An 18,397-nucleotide genomic window follows, 5' to 3' on the forward strand; every position below is an offset into this window, starting at 1 on the left:
AACCTTGCAGCTACTTCACTGCTCTTGTTCTTGTTCTTATTTACTTCCAATTCCTTCACCAATTCGCCATGCCTCCTAAACAAATTTTCCATTTGATGCACCAGTTTTTGAAATTGGAAGATATCATACCATATCCCATTATGTATTTCTCCACAATTTCTGTATATCTCACTCAGATGAGAGTAGAGATCTTTAACTTGCTCAGGTAATCCAGGACCATAGACGTAGTCAAGGAAATTAGTCATACTTGGGTACAATCTGAAGAAGTCTTGAATTGTAAAAAGCTTTCATGCAAGACTTGGTTGGTACAGCCTTCTGCAATAAATTGAAAGGAAGAATATATGCTGGGTCGACTTTCTTCAAATTTTGCAGATGCTTCCTTGATCTTCTCATACTCGTCCAATTCCTTTACAATTGCTTTATATTCCTAGCACAAAACCTTGATATCTGATGTTTAACTGATTGGATGGATTTCTCAAATTCCAGATGGTTGCTACAACCAGTTTTCATCTTATACAAATAAGGGAAGATCTCTTCAATAAAGTTATTGCCATAAATGCATGCCAAATAAAGGAACAAAACTGGACCCATTTTATAGAAATCACACATACTGCATTGAGACAAAAATGGCCTCACCAGCTGCCAATCTGAATTATTCTCTCCTGTCTCTTGCCATCTCAAGAGAAGGACCTGCTTAGAGATGAGGAAATTGCACATTTAGAAATCAATAGAGCAATGAACCATAGAAAAAAGAAAATACCCAAAATACAAAGGAGAACAAAGATTCATCTTAAGGAGTAATAAACTTGTCAAAAGAGAATACAACCCAAAAAAATAGCAATGCACCATAGAAAAAGAAAATACCCAAAATATAAGAAGGGGAACAAAGATTCATCTTAAGGAGTAATAAACTTATCAAAACAAAAATACAACCCAAAAACATGGAAGAAATCACCTTTGCAAAAAGTACTGAGCACTAGCATTTCCAACACTTGCACAGCTGTTCAGCAAATCATAGTTTTTCTAGAAAGAACTTTTAACAAGATCAGGGTCCAAACCATCAAAATCTAAAGATTTCAAAACATCAATGTAATTGGAAAACTTCACAAACCCCCTTTGGAACTGCAATGAAAATATTTCTAGTGTCAAAAAGGACAACTTTTCAAATTAATAGGGAAGAACTTGAGCATAATGACTGAATGCATATAGTTGTATCAAATTACCCATTGGTGTTCTTTGAGTATAAATTGCTCATTTTAAGTGATTGAAATTTGTCTTTTTACTTTGAAAGAAGATAACTGAAATCCATTAATAGAGAATAGTAGATGAGATGATGTACACAGAAAAGCAACCAGCCAACAAAGGCAACACAGGCAGGAGCTATACTACCATAATCTATCTATCTATCTATCTATCTATCTATCTATATATATCTATATATATATATATATATATATATATATTATTTGTCTTTTTACTTTGAAAGAAGATAACTGAAATCCAGTAATAGAGAATAGTAGATGAGATGATGTACACAGAAAAGCAACCAGCCAAAAAAGGCGACACAGGCAGGAGCTATACCACCATAATCTATTTATCTATCTATCTATCTATATATATATATATTATAGTATAAATATATTTAAAATACTGGTTATATTTTAATTTTTTTCTTTATTTAAATAAATCATTTTTTCAAAAACAGGCTTTAATTAAAAAATTTAGGAATTCAGGTCCCCAATGGGAAACTCATCTCCATCGGGGATCAGGGATAAAGGCTAAATTTTTTCCCCGACAAGGATCGGGGTTGAGGACATAGAATATGGTCTCCAACCCAAACCCACCCTGTTGCCATTCCTAACGAGGATCCCCAAATTTGACCTATCCCATTTCGGTCATTCCTAGCCATTTGACCCAAGAATCGGACCCCTAACCGGTTTGTTGTCCGATTCAATTTGAAAAACCTTGGTTTAACCTCAGCTAGCAATGTATTTTATTAAATTTTATTAAATTCCAATATTTAGTATATTTTATTTTATTATTTTAACCAAATATCGCCAACAAACCAAATTTGGTCCACAGATAAGATAATATTATGTATATGTGGTATAACAGATAATTGGGTTGGGATCAGTACCTGTTCTTCCGAACCAATCTTATATCTTATATAAAACGAAAGGGGTGCTCTCCCCTTTCGCAAAACGGAATCTTACTGTTTTAGTACTGTAGTTAGCATTGTATCAGTTAATTGCACGTGTGAATAATGCAGACAAGTCTCTCTCCCTCCATTTTGAAGCATAACGCGTGTCACTCTATTTCTCCACTTCTCTCCTCAGTCCTCACCCCGCGTTCTCTCTCTCCTGATTTCAGAAATGGAGTCAATTCGCCGCTACTTCTGTTCTTCGACTACTCGCCACCATCAACACTGCCATATTGAAACCCTAGCCCCAACCTGAACTGCTCGAGGACGAGGATTCGCTTTCGCCATGGTGAGATCGAGAGATCGTTCCCAGCTGTTTCTTATCCTCCTCTCTGCCATGATTTTCGCCTCCATCTCCTGAGCTCGTCGATTGCAAGTTTCTCAATAGTCTTAAACTTGCCAACAATCGTCTCTCCGATTCAATCCCTTATGAACTCTCCCGTCTTACTCGTCTCAAGAAGTTCTCGGTTGCTAATAACCGTCTCTCCGGTACGATTCCCTCCTTTTCCGATTTCGATGCCGCTGGCTTCGACGGCAACAACGGGCTCGGCGGTAGGCCTCTTGGGTCCAACTGTGGTGGTTTTAGCAAAAGGTCAAGTCGTCGCCTTCGCAGGAGGAAGTATGGGGCTGGAAAATATGAAGATAGCAGTTAGGTGGAGCACTTGAGGGCTCGCAAGCTTGCTCAGGTTTTGTTGTTCCAGAAACCCTTTATGAAGGTCAAGTTGGCGGAACGCTAGTAGAAGATGAGAGACTTTTATTTTATAAACACATGCCTAACGGAACTCTGTATTCTCTGTTGCACGGTGTGGCAAGGGTGTAACGAGGGGCCTCGCTTGGCTTCATCATGGCTGCCAACCCCCTTTCCTGCACTAGAACATAAGTTCCAATGTAATTCTCCTCGACGAAGACCTAGATGCTCGGATTACTGATTTCGGACTCGCAAGGCTCATGAGGTCTGCTGATTCTAACGATAGTTCTCTCATCCATGGGGATTTTGGAGAGTTTGGTTATGTGGCTCCCGAGTACTCGAGCACCATGAGTTCTGCTTATTTTCTTTTTTCACCAAAAGAAGTTAATTTCTTTGATGCTTTTCTTTGCGAGTTTCAGAGATCCGAAGGCTGATTGTGCATCGACATGAACTCGTTTCTTGCGTTTGGGAAGGATTATGTGCGTTGGAATTATGGAAAGACTGGGAACCCAGTTTATTTGCACATAAAACAGACAAAAAAACCGGTTCCTGAAGATAGGCCCCTCAAGAAACCGACTCTTCTGGCAATAGGTATATATTTAATTCTGTACACGTCTATGCATATATTAAAAAAAGGATGAGGTTTATAGCATTTAGATGCTGTCAGTCGTAAATATATATCTTGCAGGCTTATTATTTCCTTGCTGTTACTGTACTACCATTCGAATTGTTTGAAACTTCTGGTAGAAACCAAATGCATTCTAATGGTGGAGTTGTATTGCTATCAAATAAGCTCTTTGCACACAAACATACATTTATTATTTTTCCTTCTCTTTATTCAAGCCATGGATGAATTCCTGTTTATCGGTGGAAGCTATGTCTCGACTATGAAAAACAACACTCTTTTCTACATTATTCTGTTTTATTTTCAGGTATGAAGGGTGGTTTCGACAACCATGAACCTGAATATGAAGAATCCCATAACATTGTCATTTTGCTAGAATTTGTCTAGCTTTCGTTTCCTTCCTTTGAGTTACCAGAAAAGGTAATTGTAGTTTCTCATTATTTATTATCAAAGAGAATATGTTTGGTTGTAATTGCCAAGGCATGCCTATGCTTCGAAATTGCAGGTCAGATTGGCAGTTGATGTTATATTAATGGCTGAAGGTGCTGAGCGGAAAGAGCAAGTAGCAGCTTGGACAGCTGATAAGAAGCAAGTCAGTGTTTATGCCATGAATCTTCAACAGATTGGCAATGGGTCATTGTCCCTCCATCTAGGTGGACATGTGCTAAGTGTGACAAGACTGAAAATCTATGGTTGAATCTAACTGATGGGATGATCCTTTGTGGGAGGGGAAATTGGGATGGTAGTGGTGGAAACAACCATGCTATTGAACACTACAAAGAAACTAATTACCCCCTTGCAGTAAAGCTTGGCACTATAACTGCTGATTTGGAAGGAGCAGGTAATGCATTCATGTGTCTTTAGCAACGGCACTTTATCTAGCCCAACCTATAGTGTTAGAATAGCTTTTCTAAATGTGTTTCCATCCATTGTGCTTTAAAAGGAGTCAGTATGAATTTCCAGTAGACACATCACAAGAGAATGTAAAGTTATAAGCCAAAAGCTCTTCTATTGTTGACTGTTGCTAATTCTTTTTGAGCATCTCATTTATCTCAATCCATGGATAAGTAGTTATGTTTTATCAATAAATTTTCTTATAGCCCTGTTTTCTGTTGGTTTTGCAAAGAAAATTATCTCTACGTGTCTCATGTTTTGATGGAAACCATTTCTTTTCTTTCTTTCAATTTTATTAAGGTCTAGGCATCTAAATATTAATATACACAAGGAGAGCAGGGTGGCTACCTCTCAATCATTTGTGTTCCATCTCAGCCTTGGGTCCACACCACCTGGCCAGCCTCTACTTCATAACAGTCACCATTGCAAATTTTTCTGCACCAATATGGAGCAGATTCTTGTAGGCTTCAGCAGGAGGTCCATCACCATACCAAGAATCTGTCCAGAACAGAATGTGAGAGCCTTCACCAGCTTTAGATGTCATGTGTTTGAGGAACTGTCCCTAAACTTGCATTGTTCCTTTCCGCAAATTGCTGCCATGGGGGATTGTTGCCTGGCATGAGTAACACCTAAACTGAGGAAAACCATATTTACCACAGAAAACCTTCCTCCATAGATGCTCTTGTTCTTCACTAAAACACCAAAACCATTTAGGAGGGCTTTATTCATAGCACTTAATGACCTGGCGCCCATCTCTTCGCTTGCTTTCTTGCCTGTGACCATGCCACAAGGTGGAACTTCTGATTGCCAGGACCATTCCATGGAAAATCATTTTCCATCTTCTCTAAAGCAATCACTATAGAGACAAGCATGTAGAAACCATCCATGTTTCTCCATGCTTTTCAACAAGGTTATCTTCCTGCATTTGAAAAGATAACCATCAATGGGAATTGGGAAGAAGGTGGTCCCAATTAGAAGTACTTGAATGAGTGGAGAATATGCTATTTCTTAATGTCCTGAAGAATACCTTGAAATTTATGTTGGATAATAGAACTGCCCAAGAATAACCCATCCATATTTAGGAGCCACACCTGCAGGGCCTTTTTTTTCCCTTGGGGGAGGGGGGTGGTGCTCCCATCTACATGGTCTTAATGGAAGATGGAATAATTTGACGTGGAGGATCCAAGAGCTAAAATTGTTGCTATTGGAAACTATAGTAAGTTCTTAATTGCCATTTGTTAATCTAAATATTTGGACCATTTTTTGTACATAGGAGGCAATTGTTGTTAGCAACAGATTGGAGGAGCCACGGCTGGTATTCCATATCTCGAAAAATGCACATTGTCCTACAGAAATTATATAGAGATTCACTTCTCTTTTGAATCATGGCAACATGAGGATATCTGATTGAAATGTTCAAATGACAAGTAAGCATGTTTTAGATTGTTGTGTTCTTTACCCTCTTTGAGAACCATTTTGGAATTTTTGTAAGTTATATTGTTAATATTTTCTTTTATGGAAATATTAGGTTGCAGTTGTTTCAATGTCGTAGGGGTGAGGATGAGAAGGCTGCAATTCTTTCTTTTTCCGATGATTAATCTTCTTTGTCCTTCAGAAATTTGTGTCCCTTTATATATAAGCTATTTTTTCTTTATTCTATATCATTTCTATTACGAAGAATCAAGAACTGGGACTGCCAATATAATTGTTTTCAATTTTTTTTCATATTTTACCCTCCCAATTATTCAATATTATTCGCCCGTGCTTAGCACGGGTGCCCCTCGCTAGTTATATAGTTTAAAAGGGTAAATCCCCTAAACCTCGCCTCTCCTCTGAAATTTGATATGCCCTTAAACTTCCTCTGACGTTTAGTGATAAAGGGACTTATACCCCTTCTGTTACTTTAGCATTAAAAATCTATTTAAACATATTACAATATCAATTTTGTCTTTATATAGAGGTCTCCTGATTTTCTTGTAATTGTTATAATTTGTATAAAAGTATAAGCAATATGTTATTTTTTAAAAAATATGAAATTCTAAGGTGTTATTGCCATTGGTGATTGTAGGCGTCAAGTATAATTGGATCTAACCAGGTCAGACTCGATTTTCCGATTAATTATCGGTTCAGTTTTGGGTTTCTCTTGATTAATAATCAATTCAGCACTGATCACCCTGTCCGGACGCGACCCATTGACAGATCTAAAATTGCCAAAAAAAACCTACTATGTTGTTTCGCTGTGTTTTTATTTTTAGAAACAAAACCACACATTGGCAAACACCCCCTAAATTAAAGGTTTTGGTTAGAATAAAATAATAGCTAAATTGAGGGTGTTCTACGAGTTTGGATCCCCTGCCCACAAGAATTCTGCCCGCAGCCACACATGGAGAACATCTCATCCTCTGTATAGCATTATGCAGGGGGAGATGTTCCCAATGGGGGGAGGGTAGTGTATTGTGGGTAGGCGTGGGTAGAGTTACAGGAGATCGGGAGTCGTGTTCTACAGCCAAATTCTGCATTGCTTACTAAAATATCATCGTTCACTAGACATCATGTGTTTACAAGATATTATGCCTTTGTTAGGCGGGAAAAAAATTGTGTTTTAGAAATTAACAAACTGGTTGGCACCTTGCTCATAAGACTTCTTTACCAATTTTGCTTCTTGAACACCCAAAAAGATTCTGTTTTAGAACCAATTGAAGCACACATAAACAACCATTTGATGATAGCAATTTAAGTGGCTGAACTGAAAAGCTTATTGGTTTGTCTTTTAGTGAATAAATTTCAAAGTGATTTAAGGGCCAAGAAAGTTGGGGTTTCGGTAATGTGTTTGGAACCACTGTCGTTTCTCAAGTGTCATTTTCTTAGAAAGCAGCTAATTTCGGGACTGTTTCTGCCACCTAGGTATTTTGCAATACCGCATTAACTAACCATTGCTAGCAATGGTTTAAAAATGAGAAAAGGGCATTTTTTTCAGAACATGTTTTCTCCGAATTCTAAAGTGTGGTCTGAGAACGTTTTTCAGAGAAAACACCCAATCAAACGGGCAATGTTTTCCCCAGCATTGAATCTCCTACACGGCGTTGTTTTCTGGGAAAATGGCATTAGCTCCAAACATGGCCTAAAGCTAACTTCAGTTGTTATCAAACGATTCTTGATTGATTTTAATTGACACATGAGTCTTCAATATCTTAATGAAGTTGATTAGTTATACATCATGGCCTTTAATCCCTACCACCCAAATTGTAGACCATGCTCAAATTTGCATAGACCGATTTATTAAAGATTGAAATCTCACCATCCAAACGATATCCTTCTCGAAGCAACCCACATTAATTCATGAGAAAACAAAATAACAAAGCTACCACGAAGACTGGACAATATGGAACTAATTGCGTACGTAGACTTGATGTTATGGAACGCGGGAATCCAATTTCCAACAGCTGCAGTTTTTACTTTATAGAAACTCTCAGACCTCGAGTAGAAGTAGGACTGCGTTTTAGATACAATATTTTTCCTCCAAGTAAGATAATTTCTTTCGATTCTCTCATGTCAGGTAATATAATCTATATGGGGTTTCTCCATTTGCGGGCTTCTTCACTTTGATTCTCTGCTCTTATCTTAAATCTATAACACCCTTTCTCTTCTTTCTGTAACCAGGTTCTTTCTTTGATCCTCTCTGTAAGTAATCCATAACCGGAACTAGATCCTTGTATGATTATTTGAGGTGGGTTCCTTTGTTTCTCGCTATAGAGTAGAATTTTGATCAAAGGGAGCAGGCAGTCTGCAAGAGACAATAGATAATGGAGGTTCATTGTGGAATGTGGAGAAGAGGCGCGACAATTGGAAAAGGAAGCTTTGGCACAGTTTCTTTGGCCACCAGAAGGAAACCCAACAAGCAACGGAACCCGTTCCCTCCTGTAATGGCCGTGAAGTGCGCAAGTCTTTGAATCGTATTCTCATCGGTCAGAAGGAAAGAAATTATTTCCAACCTCAATGGATGTCCTCACATCGTTTACTCTTTGGAGATTAGGTCACAACCGAGAATGGCCAGATGATCTATAACGTGTTGCTGGAGGCATGGCTCTGGAGGCACCCTTACAGACCGAATAAATAATTCAAATGGTGGATTGCCTGAATCAGAAGTCAAGCTTTATACCAGGTCGATTTTTCAGGGTCTCGCTCATATCCATTCCTGCGGCTATATGTTCATTGCGATATAAAGCCACAGAACATCCTCCTTGTACCATCTTTTTTTGAGAAAGACGAAGAATGGGAACAAAGCCTCAGACTATGTTGCAAAGGTTGTCGACATTAGATTGGCAAAGAAGGCTTTACAGAACAAGGGGCCACCCCGTCAGACAGGGCACACCTCTGTATATGTCACCAGAATCTGTTGCTGTTAACATTCAGTTCTCAGGAGCCTCCATGTAATATATGGGCTCTTGGTTGCGTTGTGGCTGAGATGGTAACCAGGAAGCTAGCATGGAGCTTTGGACCTGAATCATCTGTGATACCGATTGAAATGTCGAAATAAGGGAAGGATTTCCTAAACAGATGTTTTGTGAAGAATGCCGACTTCAGGTGGGCAGCTGACATGCTTTTGCTTCATCCATTCATTGCAGAAAGTTGGCTTGTCTAGCAGCAGCAAGGGGTCAAGTGCAGTGTAGCAGTTAAGAAGAAAGTGATGATGGAAAGTACAAAAAGAATTAAACGTTGCAGTACTAATGTTAAGGAATTAAAGAAAATGGCAAGGTTTTTTTATGGATAGGTACAAACAATGTGAATCATAATTCAAATAGATAGGTTTCCAAGCTTAGTGAGTCACTTGTCCACTTCTTTCACTTTTATATCAGGTCTCTGTAATTCTTTTTTTTTTTTTTTTGCTAGTTGTAAATTGATTCAATTTATTCATTGTAAATATTCGAAGATTATTTAAATTTCCTTGGTTTTCCATTGCCAAGTTGTTTGGGGATTCTGATAGTACTAATTCTGTAATGTCTCATGAATACAAAATACAAGAACCTCTATATTCCCAAAGTTTCTCAGCTTGTGTTGGATTTTAGCATGTTTGGATGACACACAATAAAATGTTTGAATTTTGGCTTTCCCTTACTTCTGGATATCAAATGCAAATGCAAATGATTCTAGAATCTGCTAAAGACAGATGACAGATTCTTTTCTTTCCAGTAGTCTCAAAAATCTGATCCAGCACATAATTGACCTTTCAATTGTATTTTGACATGATTAAGGGATGGGAACAGAACAGGTTGCACGTGAGGTTATGACTAAATTGTTTTTGCAAATTAAAACTCACATTAATTTTCTAACTATCTGAGAATCACTTAAATTACTTTAGAAATTAATTCCTGAACCCTGATTACATGCACATGAAAGGAATCTTAATTAATTCCACATAATCCTAAGCTTTAATATTTTCTAACAATCATACAACTGATGGATGAGAAAACATATGAAAATTATTGTAGTAACTGCCTATCCATTTCTGGGTCCTCACTGTTGACTGGAATGTTTTCTTATTAGAAACGCCTGATAGATATGGTATTACCAACTTGTCCTTGATTAGGACATGCATTTGGAAGCTCTAGGCACTTAATAGAAAGTTTTTCCTCCCATAAACTACATTATTTTATATAAGAGTAAATCCAGGAGGAATGTGTAAAGATAGTGCCTAGATAGCAATTTTAAGGAATTTAATTTACTTACATTTTCTGAAAATAACTTTTAAACCTTCTAGTTAAAAAAAATCTAAGCTTTTCTTACTTGGAAAAGAAGATTTAGTACATAACCCCGCATTTGCAGCACTGTTTAAGCCTCGGGATTCAAATGCATTTCACAACCAGACATACCTCTGTATGGAGATGAATCCCCATCTGCAGTTCTGCACAAACCCAATATCTTTAAAGTGGGGATGCAAAATTCAGAAGCCAACATTGGAAAATATTTCTGGCTGAAGAACCTGCAAAAAGTTCACTTAAGTCAAAAGTCAAAAGTCAAAACTTGTCCATTAAACAATAATTCCAAACTAGCTACTTGTCATTTAAAATGTACAAATACCAAAAAGTGCATAAATGTAGTAGACAAACAATAGAAAAAACTAAACCATTAAATAACAAAATAGAGTTCATATTATTTATCAAAAAAAAAAATAGAGTTCATATCCAATTACTCGGTACATTTTTATAATTGTTTGAATGAAGAATGACACAATATAGAAACCATTAGTTGAGAAATTGAGGCCTCATTTTCCCTGCATTATCATTCATAATGTTGATTGCATTATGTCCTATGCTATATGTATGATTCAACTAATCAACTAGTATTCTGTTCTAATATCATTTTAAGTTTATAACAGCCATTACAGAATCCTAAGAAGCTAAAAAGTAAATAATAGTCATCAAGCAGGAAAGATCAGATAGTTACCACAATCAAATTCTGTTCACTTTAGCCTTCCTAGAACTTATAAATTCTATGAAAAGCTATAAAATGATAAACACTTGAACAAGCAATATTACTACAAAATCTCATTATTTCACAGAAATATAGCTAGTAGACCAAAAGTACAGAAAGAATAGATGAAATCAAAGAACCAAATGCAAGGAGTTCGGATCTGCTCCTCATAGCCAGGGAACTCACAACGTCCCTCATAAAACATTGTGATGCCACATGTCCCCAAAATCATGTAAGAGCAAAACACGAGTGAGAGAGAGGTTACAACGCTAGCTCCCAAATCTGTTACCCCCAGCTTAATTCAATGTTTTTTTTTTTCATTTGTCTTCTCTATTCCCGCCCAAACCACTACCCCCTGCCTCTTTTCTATCCAGGAACAAAAACCTACTCCCCTCCCTCCACTGGTTGCAATCCTCTCCCCAGCAGACAGGGATCTCACAAGTGAGAATAGACACTGGAAAAAAGGCACCAAAAGCTCACACCAGGTAAATCTCTTGTAAAATGGTACTTTTCTCTCTAGGAACGAACCCATAGCTCCCCTCCCTCCACTGCTTACAATCCTCTCCCCAGCAACCAAGGTGAAGGTCTCGTTGGCAAGAATAGACACTGGTGACTCACACCGGTAAATCTCCCTTAAAACAGTTGCACAAAAGGATATGAAAAACCTGTCTCTCATTCTGGAGTTTTTCCTTTTCACTTGCAGGGCACTCCCACTGGTGACCATTACCAGCAGGTTTCTATCACCAGCAACCACAACCAGGTCCAGGTATTTTCCCATTTCCTGGTTCGAGTGACCAATTTTTCTTAGTTCTAATGACTACACTTCTGTTTTTCTAAACAATTAGTATACTTCCTGGACTATATTTTTTTCCTAATTCGTGAAACTAAATCTTCTTGGTTGGAATGAATACAATTTTTCCTAGTTCTAATGACTATTTTTGTTTTTCTAAACAATCAGTTTATTTCCTGTAATTTTTCCTGGGGTTTTTACTTATTGTTTTAATGTTTCTTTTTTTTCTATCTTTTTTTATCAATTTTTTTGTATTTCTATCTTTATAGCTTGTCATCCATCTCTTTTCTACTAGAACTAGAACTAAAAAAAGTTCCTAAAACATATGTTTTAGGAATAAAATTGCTAAAGCTTTTATGAACTAGAGCAGAGAGAGCTCTCTAGTTGTAAAAAAAAATGCAGTTTCCAACTGCTAAGCTTTTTTTATCCCATTAGTAGTGACAATAATTTTTTTCTTAAATAATAAGTGTGTTTCCTTTTATTTATCAATTAAGAATAAGTATGTCTCTAAATAATAAGTATGTTTCCTAGAGATTAATTTTTTATCACAGTGAGGAGATATGATTCCTTTTATATGATTTTATGGCACAGTGATTTTATGAGGATGTGATTTTATGACAAGTTTATTTATATGGGCATCATAGTAAGAACTTGTCTCTGTTAAGCAAGTGGTTGTGGCACTTTCCCTTGGAGAATGATAGATTTTGGCATAAAGTGGTTTCAGGTATTCATGGGTTTTCTAGGTACAGATGGCTTGCCAATATTCTGCAAAGGGCCAATCAAGAAACACCGTGGAACGCAGTGTATGGCATTCTCCCTCAGTTCCTTGAGCATATCATGCATGATTTGCTTCTGGTAATAGAATTAGATTCTGGGAAGATGTGTGGGTTGGGGATCTACCTTTGAAAATGCTCTCTCAAGTCTTAAAGAGATTGTGTCTGATTTCATTGGGTCTTCTTCCTCTCCTGGGATGGATGGAATTTGGGGTTTATGAGAATCTTTAGAGAGTCTGTGGTCACTTCAGTGTCTAACCTTTTGAAAATTTTGGACAGTCTGGTTTTTAATGAGTCTGTGGTTAATAGACATGTCCCTCAGCCCTTCTGGATTGTTCACTTGCAAATCATTTTTTCTTCCCTTGTGGACACTTCCTCTCCCCTTCCTTTCATGTAAAAGAAATCTAGCATGCCCTTATCCTCCCCCCAATAGTCAATGCCTTACCATGGATGCATCAACACAAATGACTTGTTGCAAAAGAAAATGTCAATTGGAGCTTGTCTCCTAATTGGTGCATTTTACGTAAGTTGAATGGTGAAAGTGATTTCCACCTCTTGATCTCCCGCCCCTTTGTTTGTTGTGTTTGGAAATGGTTCTGCTCTCTTTTTGGTTGCAAGTGAATCCCTCCTGTGAGTTTGGAAAGGCTCTTTAGCCCATCTTTCCTGAGATGCACAAAGAGAAGGGGTAGAATCTTGTGTTAGTGTGTAAGGGCAGCAGTTGTATGGACAATATGAGAGGAAAGGAATTTAAGAAACTTCAAGGAAAGAGAACGAAATAAGGAGGCAGTCCTGGAGACTATTACAATAAGAGTAGTATAATGGGCAAAGACTTTAAAACTATTTTCGGATTTCTCAATGGAAGACTTCTCTCAAAATTGGGCGGCAATTGCGCTTTCCTCCTCTAGGAAACAAAAAGTACTGGAGGTTTGGTCTCCTCCAAATGATGGGTGGATGAAACTTAACTTTGATGGTAGTAGTTTTGGCAAATATGGAACCTTCTGAAATTGGAGTGATTAGAGATGAATTTTTGGCTATTATTATGGAATGCAAAAGGCTAAGGAAATGGGAATTACAAAGCTGATTGAAGAAGGGGATTCAAAATTTGTCATTGGTTGGTTGAAAAAGGAGAAGGGGTACTATGGCAATTCAAAATTGAATTCAGGCGGTTCAAGATGTTGTCAAGACAAATGCAAATTCAAGTAAGATGGGTTAGGAGGTCCACTAATGGGTTGGCAGATGGACTAGCAAAGCAAGGAGTAAATAGGTATCATTTGTTTTGGGCTCAATATTAAAGGGGTGTTGAGATTTTGTTGTAAAGGGCTTTATGTCTAACAACTTGTATTCTCTTCTTTTTCAAGCTTTAATAAAATTCTTTGAGTTGCTATAAAAAAATCTTAGGGTTTCTAATAAATGAATGTATTTTTGTCTTCCATTTTGATATGAAAAGTGATACATTTCTGATGAACTTGTAAGCATTCTAACTGTAATGAGGTTATTCTTATGTAGTTTAATGAGCATGATATTTCTAGGAAAGTAGTTATTAGAGATCCAAGGAAAATAGTGGTTGGTCTTAGGAGAACGTGGGTGTTATTTGGTTTGGAGTTGGAGTGTTCAGAGAAGAGATTAGAAATGTGCCAAGTAGGTAGAAATGGCAAATCTATAAATTAGGGAGTCCTTTAATTGGCTAGTATCAGATACATAATATGAATTAAATGTGTTTGAGGTGGCAAGATTGATACAGTTCTCCCTTTATTCCTTATTTCTCTTTCTTATCCTCTCTTTCCCCCAATAACCAATCAAATTCTCTCTCCTACCTACTCTGAACTGCATATTCCATGCTGTAACTTCCTTTATATCAGATCTTATGCTTCTTCCTATCTAATTCTCTTTCTTAAGTAAACATTACAAATCTAAAATCTCTTTAAGATAAAAAAATCTAGGCTACTTGTCCCTAAGACCCAAATAGCTGGGACCAATGTTGGGTAATGGACTGTCTTGTATTTCAGCCATGGACCTCCTTCTATGCTTGCCAATCTAACCAACTAACCCTAGGCATAGATGGATAAAGGGGATAAAGGAAAAACTCTCCCATGCTCTTCTTGGATCTGGCATCTCCAATCCAAGCTCAAACATGCACTTATGGGTTGTGATTCAGTAAGGGGTTCCTTGCATGAGGTATGCCCTTTCACCACCCAATTAGAATAAGTTTAGTTGCAGTCCTTTAGAACATTTATGGTGTTCCAAGGAGCACAAGACAGTTGCTTTTTGTTCCTGGAACACCAGAAACATTCTTTAAAGTTCTAAGAAATGGTGCCTTAAATAAGTAGTTGTATTTCATCCAAGAAAGATGTTTTCTAGTGTTCCAAACAACCTTCCTAAATCAGGATAAAAACTCCAAATATGTAGTTGCATTTCAGCCAAGTTTCTCTTTTTTTTGGATCAATAATTTCAGCCAAGGTTGGATAACTTGAATTGTTTAGTATATTAGTATCATCAAACAAATATAGTTAAAGCATTCAATAAAACATTACAACACAGAAAGACCAAAAAAGCCATGACAGAAAAGTGATGAGGTGCAATCCTCTCAATGCTATAGATCATATGGACAAAAATTAGCAAGATGAATTATAACCATATGATCTCTAAATCATTTCTGGATTGCTAATAGTAGATTCCTAAAGTATTCCATCAAGCCCGATTTTTTAATTAGGAATACAACATTGAAGACCTATTGTTATCATTTTCAATTTTTCATACCATCAGATGCTACAGATGATTGTTCTATTGATGCCTGCTTTAAACAATCTGTCACATCTTCCAAAAGCTTCTCTCCCGCTTGCATAACCATCTTATACACATCATCACTAAGTGCAGCCTTATTTACTACTTGGGTGAGCAAATGAAACAACTCTTTCCTATGTGTTGCTATCTTTGTAGCTTGATCAGAACACTGATTAGAATCATGAGATGCTTCGCTCCTAGACTTTCTTGCACCAATAGTCCACCTTTTCAATACATAGCATGGGGGTATGATATCCACACGTCTATAATCAAGTATCTTCAGTGCATGCCTACACAAGATCCCAACAAATTCAAAGTTCTTACAGCTGCAACTAACTGAATTATTTCTTGAATCAAATGTGACTTTGAATCGACGATTTGTCCCATACAATCCAACTGTATATTCAGCTATTGTTTCAGAAACAACATGATCTTCCTCAATTCTGCAGTCCAATTGTTGCAACACCTCATTCTGAAACATTGAAAAAATAGGGGGTGTATACACATGAGAAGCATAATCTAATATTCCCACATGTGCTGCTATGATTGGGGTGCTTTGTGTTGTTGCAAATTCGGCTTTTAATTCTTCATACCGCTTATCAGCAACCACTTTCTCAAAGTGTTGAAGAAAGCTTGACAAATCATACTTGATATTGAGATATTTCTTGAGGCCACTGTTCAAACTCTCACTTCTCTGTGTTGTGTTCATGCCAGCAGAAAATGTTTGTCGTCCATATACAAGTGCCCATTTGTGCCTTTTACCATACAATCTTTGCAACCAATCATTATCTTGAAGTCCATACTTATTGATCATGTCATTCCATGCATTTTCAAATTCATCAACATCATCAAAATCATACACACAACTTCGAAAATCTTGAGAAAATGAACTGAACTTCTCAAATACCCCACTAAGGTGTTTCGTAGCATTCTGGAACATATGCCAAACACACAACCGATGGTGTGATTCTGGAAATACCAAATTGATCGCTTTTTCTATAGTTGCATCATCACCAGTTAGAATTGTATTTGGCTTTTTACCACCCATTGTTTTGAGAAACACCTTAAACAGCCATTCAAATGAATCTACGGTTTCATCATACAATAATGCAGCACCAAATATTATTGTTTGCCTATAATTATTCACCCCTACAAATACTGCAAATGGCCTATTCTTCTTGTTTGTTCTATATGTTGTGTCAAAACTAACAACATCACCGAAATGAGCATAATCCACTATCATTTGTGCATCTGCCCAAAACAAATTTGTGACTAGCTCAGCTTGGTCAAGTTGTATTGCATATACAAATGATGGATCTTGAGACTGTCTATCTTCAAAATATTGTAGAATGCCACCTGCCTCACCCTTCTCCATATTCCTAGTCCGGTATGAACGCAAATAATTGTTTAAATCTATGCAAGTGAACTCAACATTTTCACGACCACCAACTTCATTGGCCTTCAACTCCAACACTGCTTTTGGAGTTATTCTTGGATTATCTGCCATTTCAGCTTGAGTACCGTGTACCCCAATGATCCTTCTTTGAGAGCTCAATGCATGTGGCTTGATAGGAGTAGCAATCATATGATTATGATTCTCATTGAAATCAATAACGCGATAGCCATCCTTCACACGACTTATCTTCATAGTTGCCATACAACCACATCTTGTCTCTGGTCGGCGATTCTTGGAATTGATCCTACGTTTATCTACCGCTCGCCTCCCCTCTTTAGAGCAACAAAACTTGCTATACCTTATCTGGTTAGCCCGCTTGTCAAATATTCTACTTTCTTTTCGAATACTAAATCCTACATGCCCAGCATATGTATTATAAAACTCATACGCTTCATCTACTGTTTGAAATATCATGCCAACCTTCGGAGTCCACTCTTCAGGAACGAGGTTTAACTTTTCCTTGAGTTTATTTTGTATGGTTGTATCAACGGATTTACCCTCTTCAACTGTAGGTAAACGATCACTAGCTGTGGATGGTTCAACTATGCTGGATGAAGGTTTTATCCCATTCTCATTGTTGGTAGTGTTAGTACCATCCATTTCACATGTATTAGGTGAAGGGTTCGATGATTGACCTATATCTCCATCTGGTTCAAAAGCCGGCCTTCTGGGTTGTGGGGTATCCTCCATTTCCTGTTACACATATCAAATTTTAACCAATTAATAAAAACATTATAGCATCAGAAAAATGGAGAATAAAAAAGTAAAATCAACATGATGAAAATAGTAATAGAATATGTCACATCTAAAACCAAAATTGTTTTCGTGAGAAATCAGATTCTTAGTGTATGTTTCAGACTTGATGTGTTCACTTAACATATCCAATAGCTTTCCCGCTTCCCACGTACTTTTCTTGAAAAAAAAATGAGAAAAGCAATTCAGATGAAAAAATCAATACACCCAAACCAAGAAAAATACTTATTATTTAAGAAGAAAATGAATCACCAGGAAACTTACTTTTTATTTATTTATATATATATATATATATATATAAAATAATGGAAAATGTAATTTTGACCACTAAGAAGATGAATAAAAAAAAAAAAAAGCTTACCAGTTGGAACTAGGAAAAATACAGTCATTCGAACTAGGAGATTTTACAGCCATTCCAACCAGGAAAATTTAGTTTCATGACCAATTGTTTAGAAAAACAAAAATACAGTCATTCGAAGTAAGAGAAATTACGGTCATTCCAACCAAGAAAATTTAGTTTCATGAACCAAGAAAAGATTCAGTCCAAGAAGCAGACCAATTGTTTAGGAACACAAAAACGCAGACATTGGAACTAGGAAAATTTACAGTAACTCGAACCATGAAATGGAAAAAATACCTAGACCTGGTCGTGGTTTCCGATGATAGTAAGCTTCCGATAATAATCGCCGGTGAAATTACTCAGATGAAAAGGAAAAACCCCAGCATGAGAGACAGGTTTTTCAAACCCTTATGTTCAACCATTTTAGGAGAGATTTACCTGGTGTGAGTCGCCGGTGTCTATTATCGCCAGTGAGATCTCTGGCCGCTGGGAAGAGGGTTGCAAGCAGTGGAGGGAGGGGAGCTAGGGTTTCGTTGGTAGAGAGAAAAGAGGCGGGGGTAGTGGTTTGGGCGGGAATAGAGAAGAAAAACCACGTTCTCACTCGTCTCTTGCTCACACAGTCTCAC

General features: G+C 37.2%; 1 protein-coding gene and 1 long non-coding RNA gene across 13 annotated transcripts; one reads left to right on the plus strand and one right to left on the minus strand.

Annotated features, from left to right (window-relative positions):
• Positions 1-2,299: 2,299 nt before the first annotated feature.
• Positions 2,300-6,134, plus strand: LOC148843459 (uncharacterized). 2 transcript variants are annotated; one of them, XR_016102787.1, is made up of 6 exons: positions 2,323-3,153; positions 3,308-3,479; positions 3,821-3,933; positions 4,019-4,354; positions 5,681-5,834; positions 5,936-6,134. It is a non-coding gene; the product is annotated as an uncharacterized LOC148843459 (long non-coding RNA). The 2 variants fall into 2 exon arrangements; XR_016102786.1 differs by lacking the exons at positions 5,681-5,834; positions 5,936-6,134 and having other exon boundaries at positions 2,300-3,153; positions 4,019-4,643.
• A 1,704-nt stretch (positions 6,135-7,838) lies between these two features.
• Positions 7,839-18,397, minus strand: LOC148843460 (protein FAR1-RELATED SEQUENCE 5-like). Of its 11 annotated transcripts, none has more exons than XR_016102778.1 (4): positions 18,069-18,387; positions 15,199-17,371; positions 10,278-10,387; positions 7,839-9,045 (listed from the first exon to the last, which is right to left on the minus strand). XR_016102778.1 is itself a non-coding variant. In XM_088956436.1 (3 exons), exons 2-3 carry the CDS (start codon positions 17,366-17,368, stop codon positions 10,329-10,331), a joined length of 2,229 nt encoding a protein of 742 aa, XP_088812562.1. In that variant the 5' UTR covers positions 17,369-17,371; positions 18,210-18,397; the 3' UTR covers positions 9,928-10,328. The 11 variants fall into 11 exon arrangements, 4 of the variants coding, with proteins under 4 accessions (XP_088812562.1, XP_088812561.1, XP_088812564.1 ...); XR_016102779.1 differs by having other exon boundaries at positions 18,210-18,345; XR_016102780.1 differs by having other exon boundaries at positions 8,681-9,045; positions 10,278-10,401.

Source organism: Nelumbo lutea, chromosome 8 (assembly GCF_056320005.1).
Source record: "Nelumbo lutea isolate HS-2025 chromosome 8, American lotus-T2T, whole genome shotgun sequence".
Classification (NCBI taxonomy): domain Eukaryota; kingdom Viridiplantae; phylum Streptophyta; class Magnoliopsida; order Proteales; family Nelumbonaceae; genus Nelumbo; species Nelumbo lutea.

Excerpts from the sequence above, each read along its gene's own strand:
- LOC148843460 (XM_088956436.1), bottom strand. The coding sequence starts at position 17,368 with ATGGAGGATACCCCACAACCCAGAAGGCCGGCTTTTGAACCAGATGGA. Across the intron at positions 10,388-15,198 it reads ATCATCTGTAGCATCTGATG|GTTCTTCAGCCAGAAATATT; the intron begins GTATGAAAAATT and ends AACTTTTTGCAG.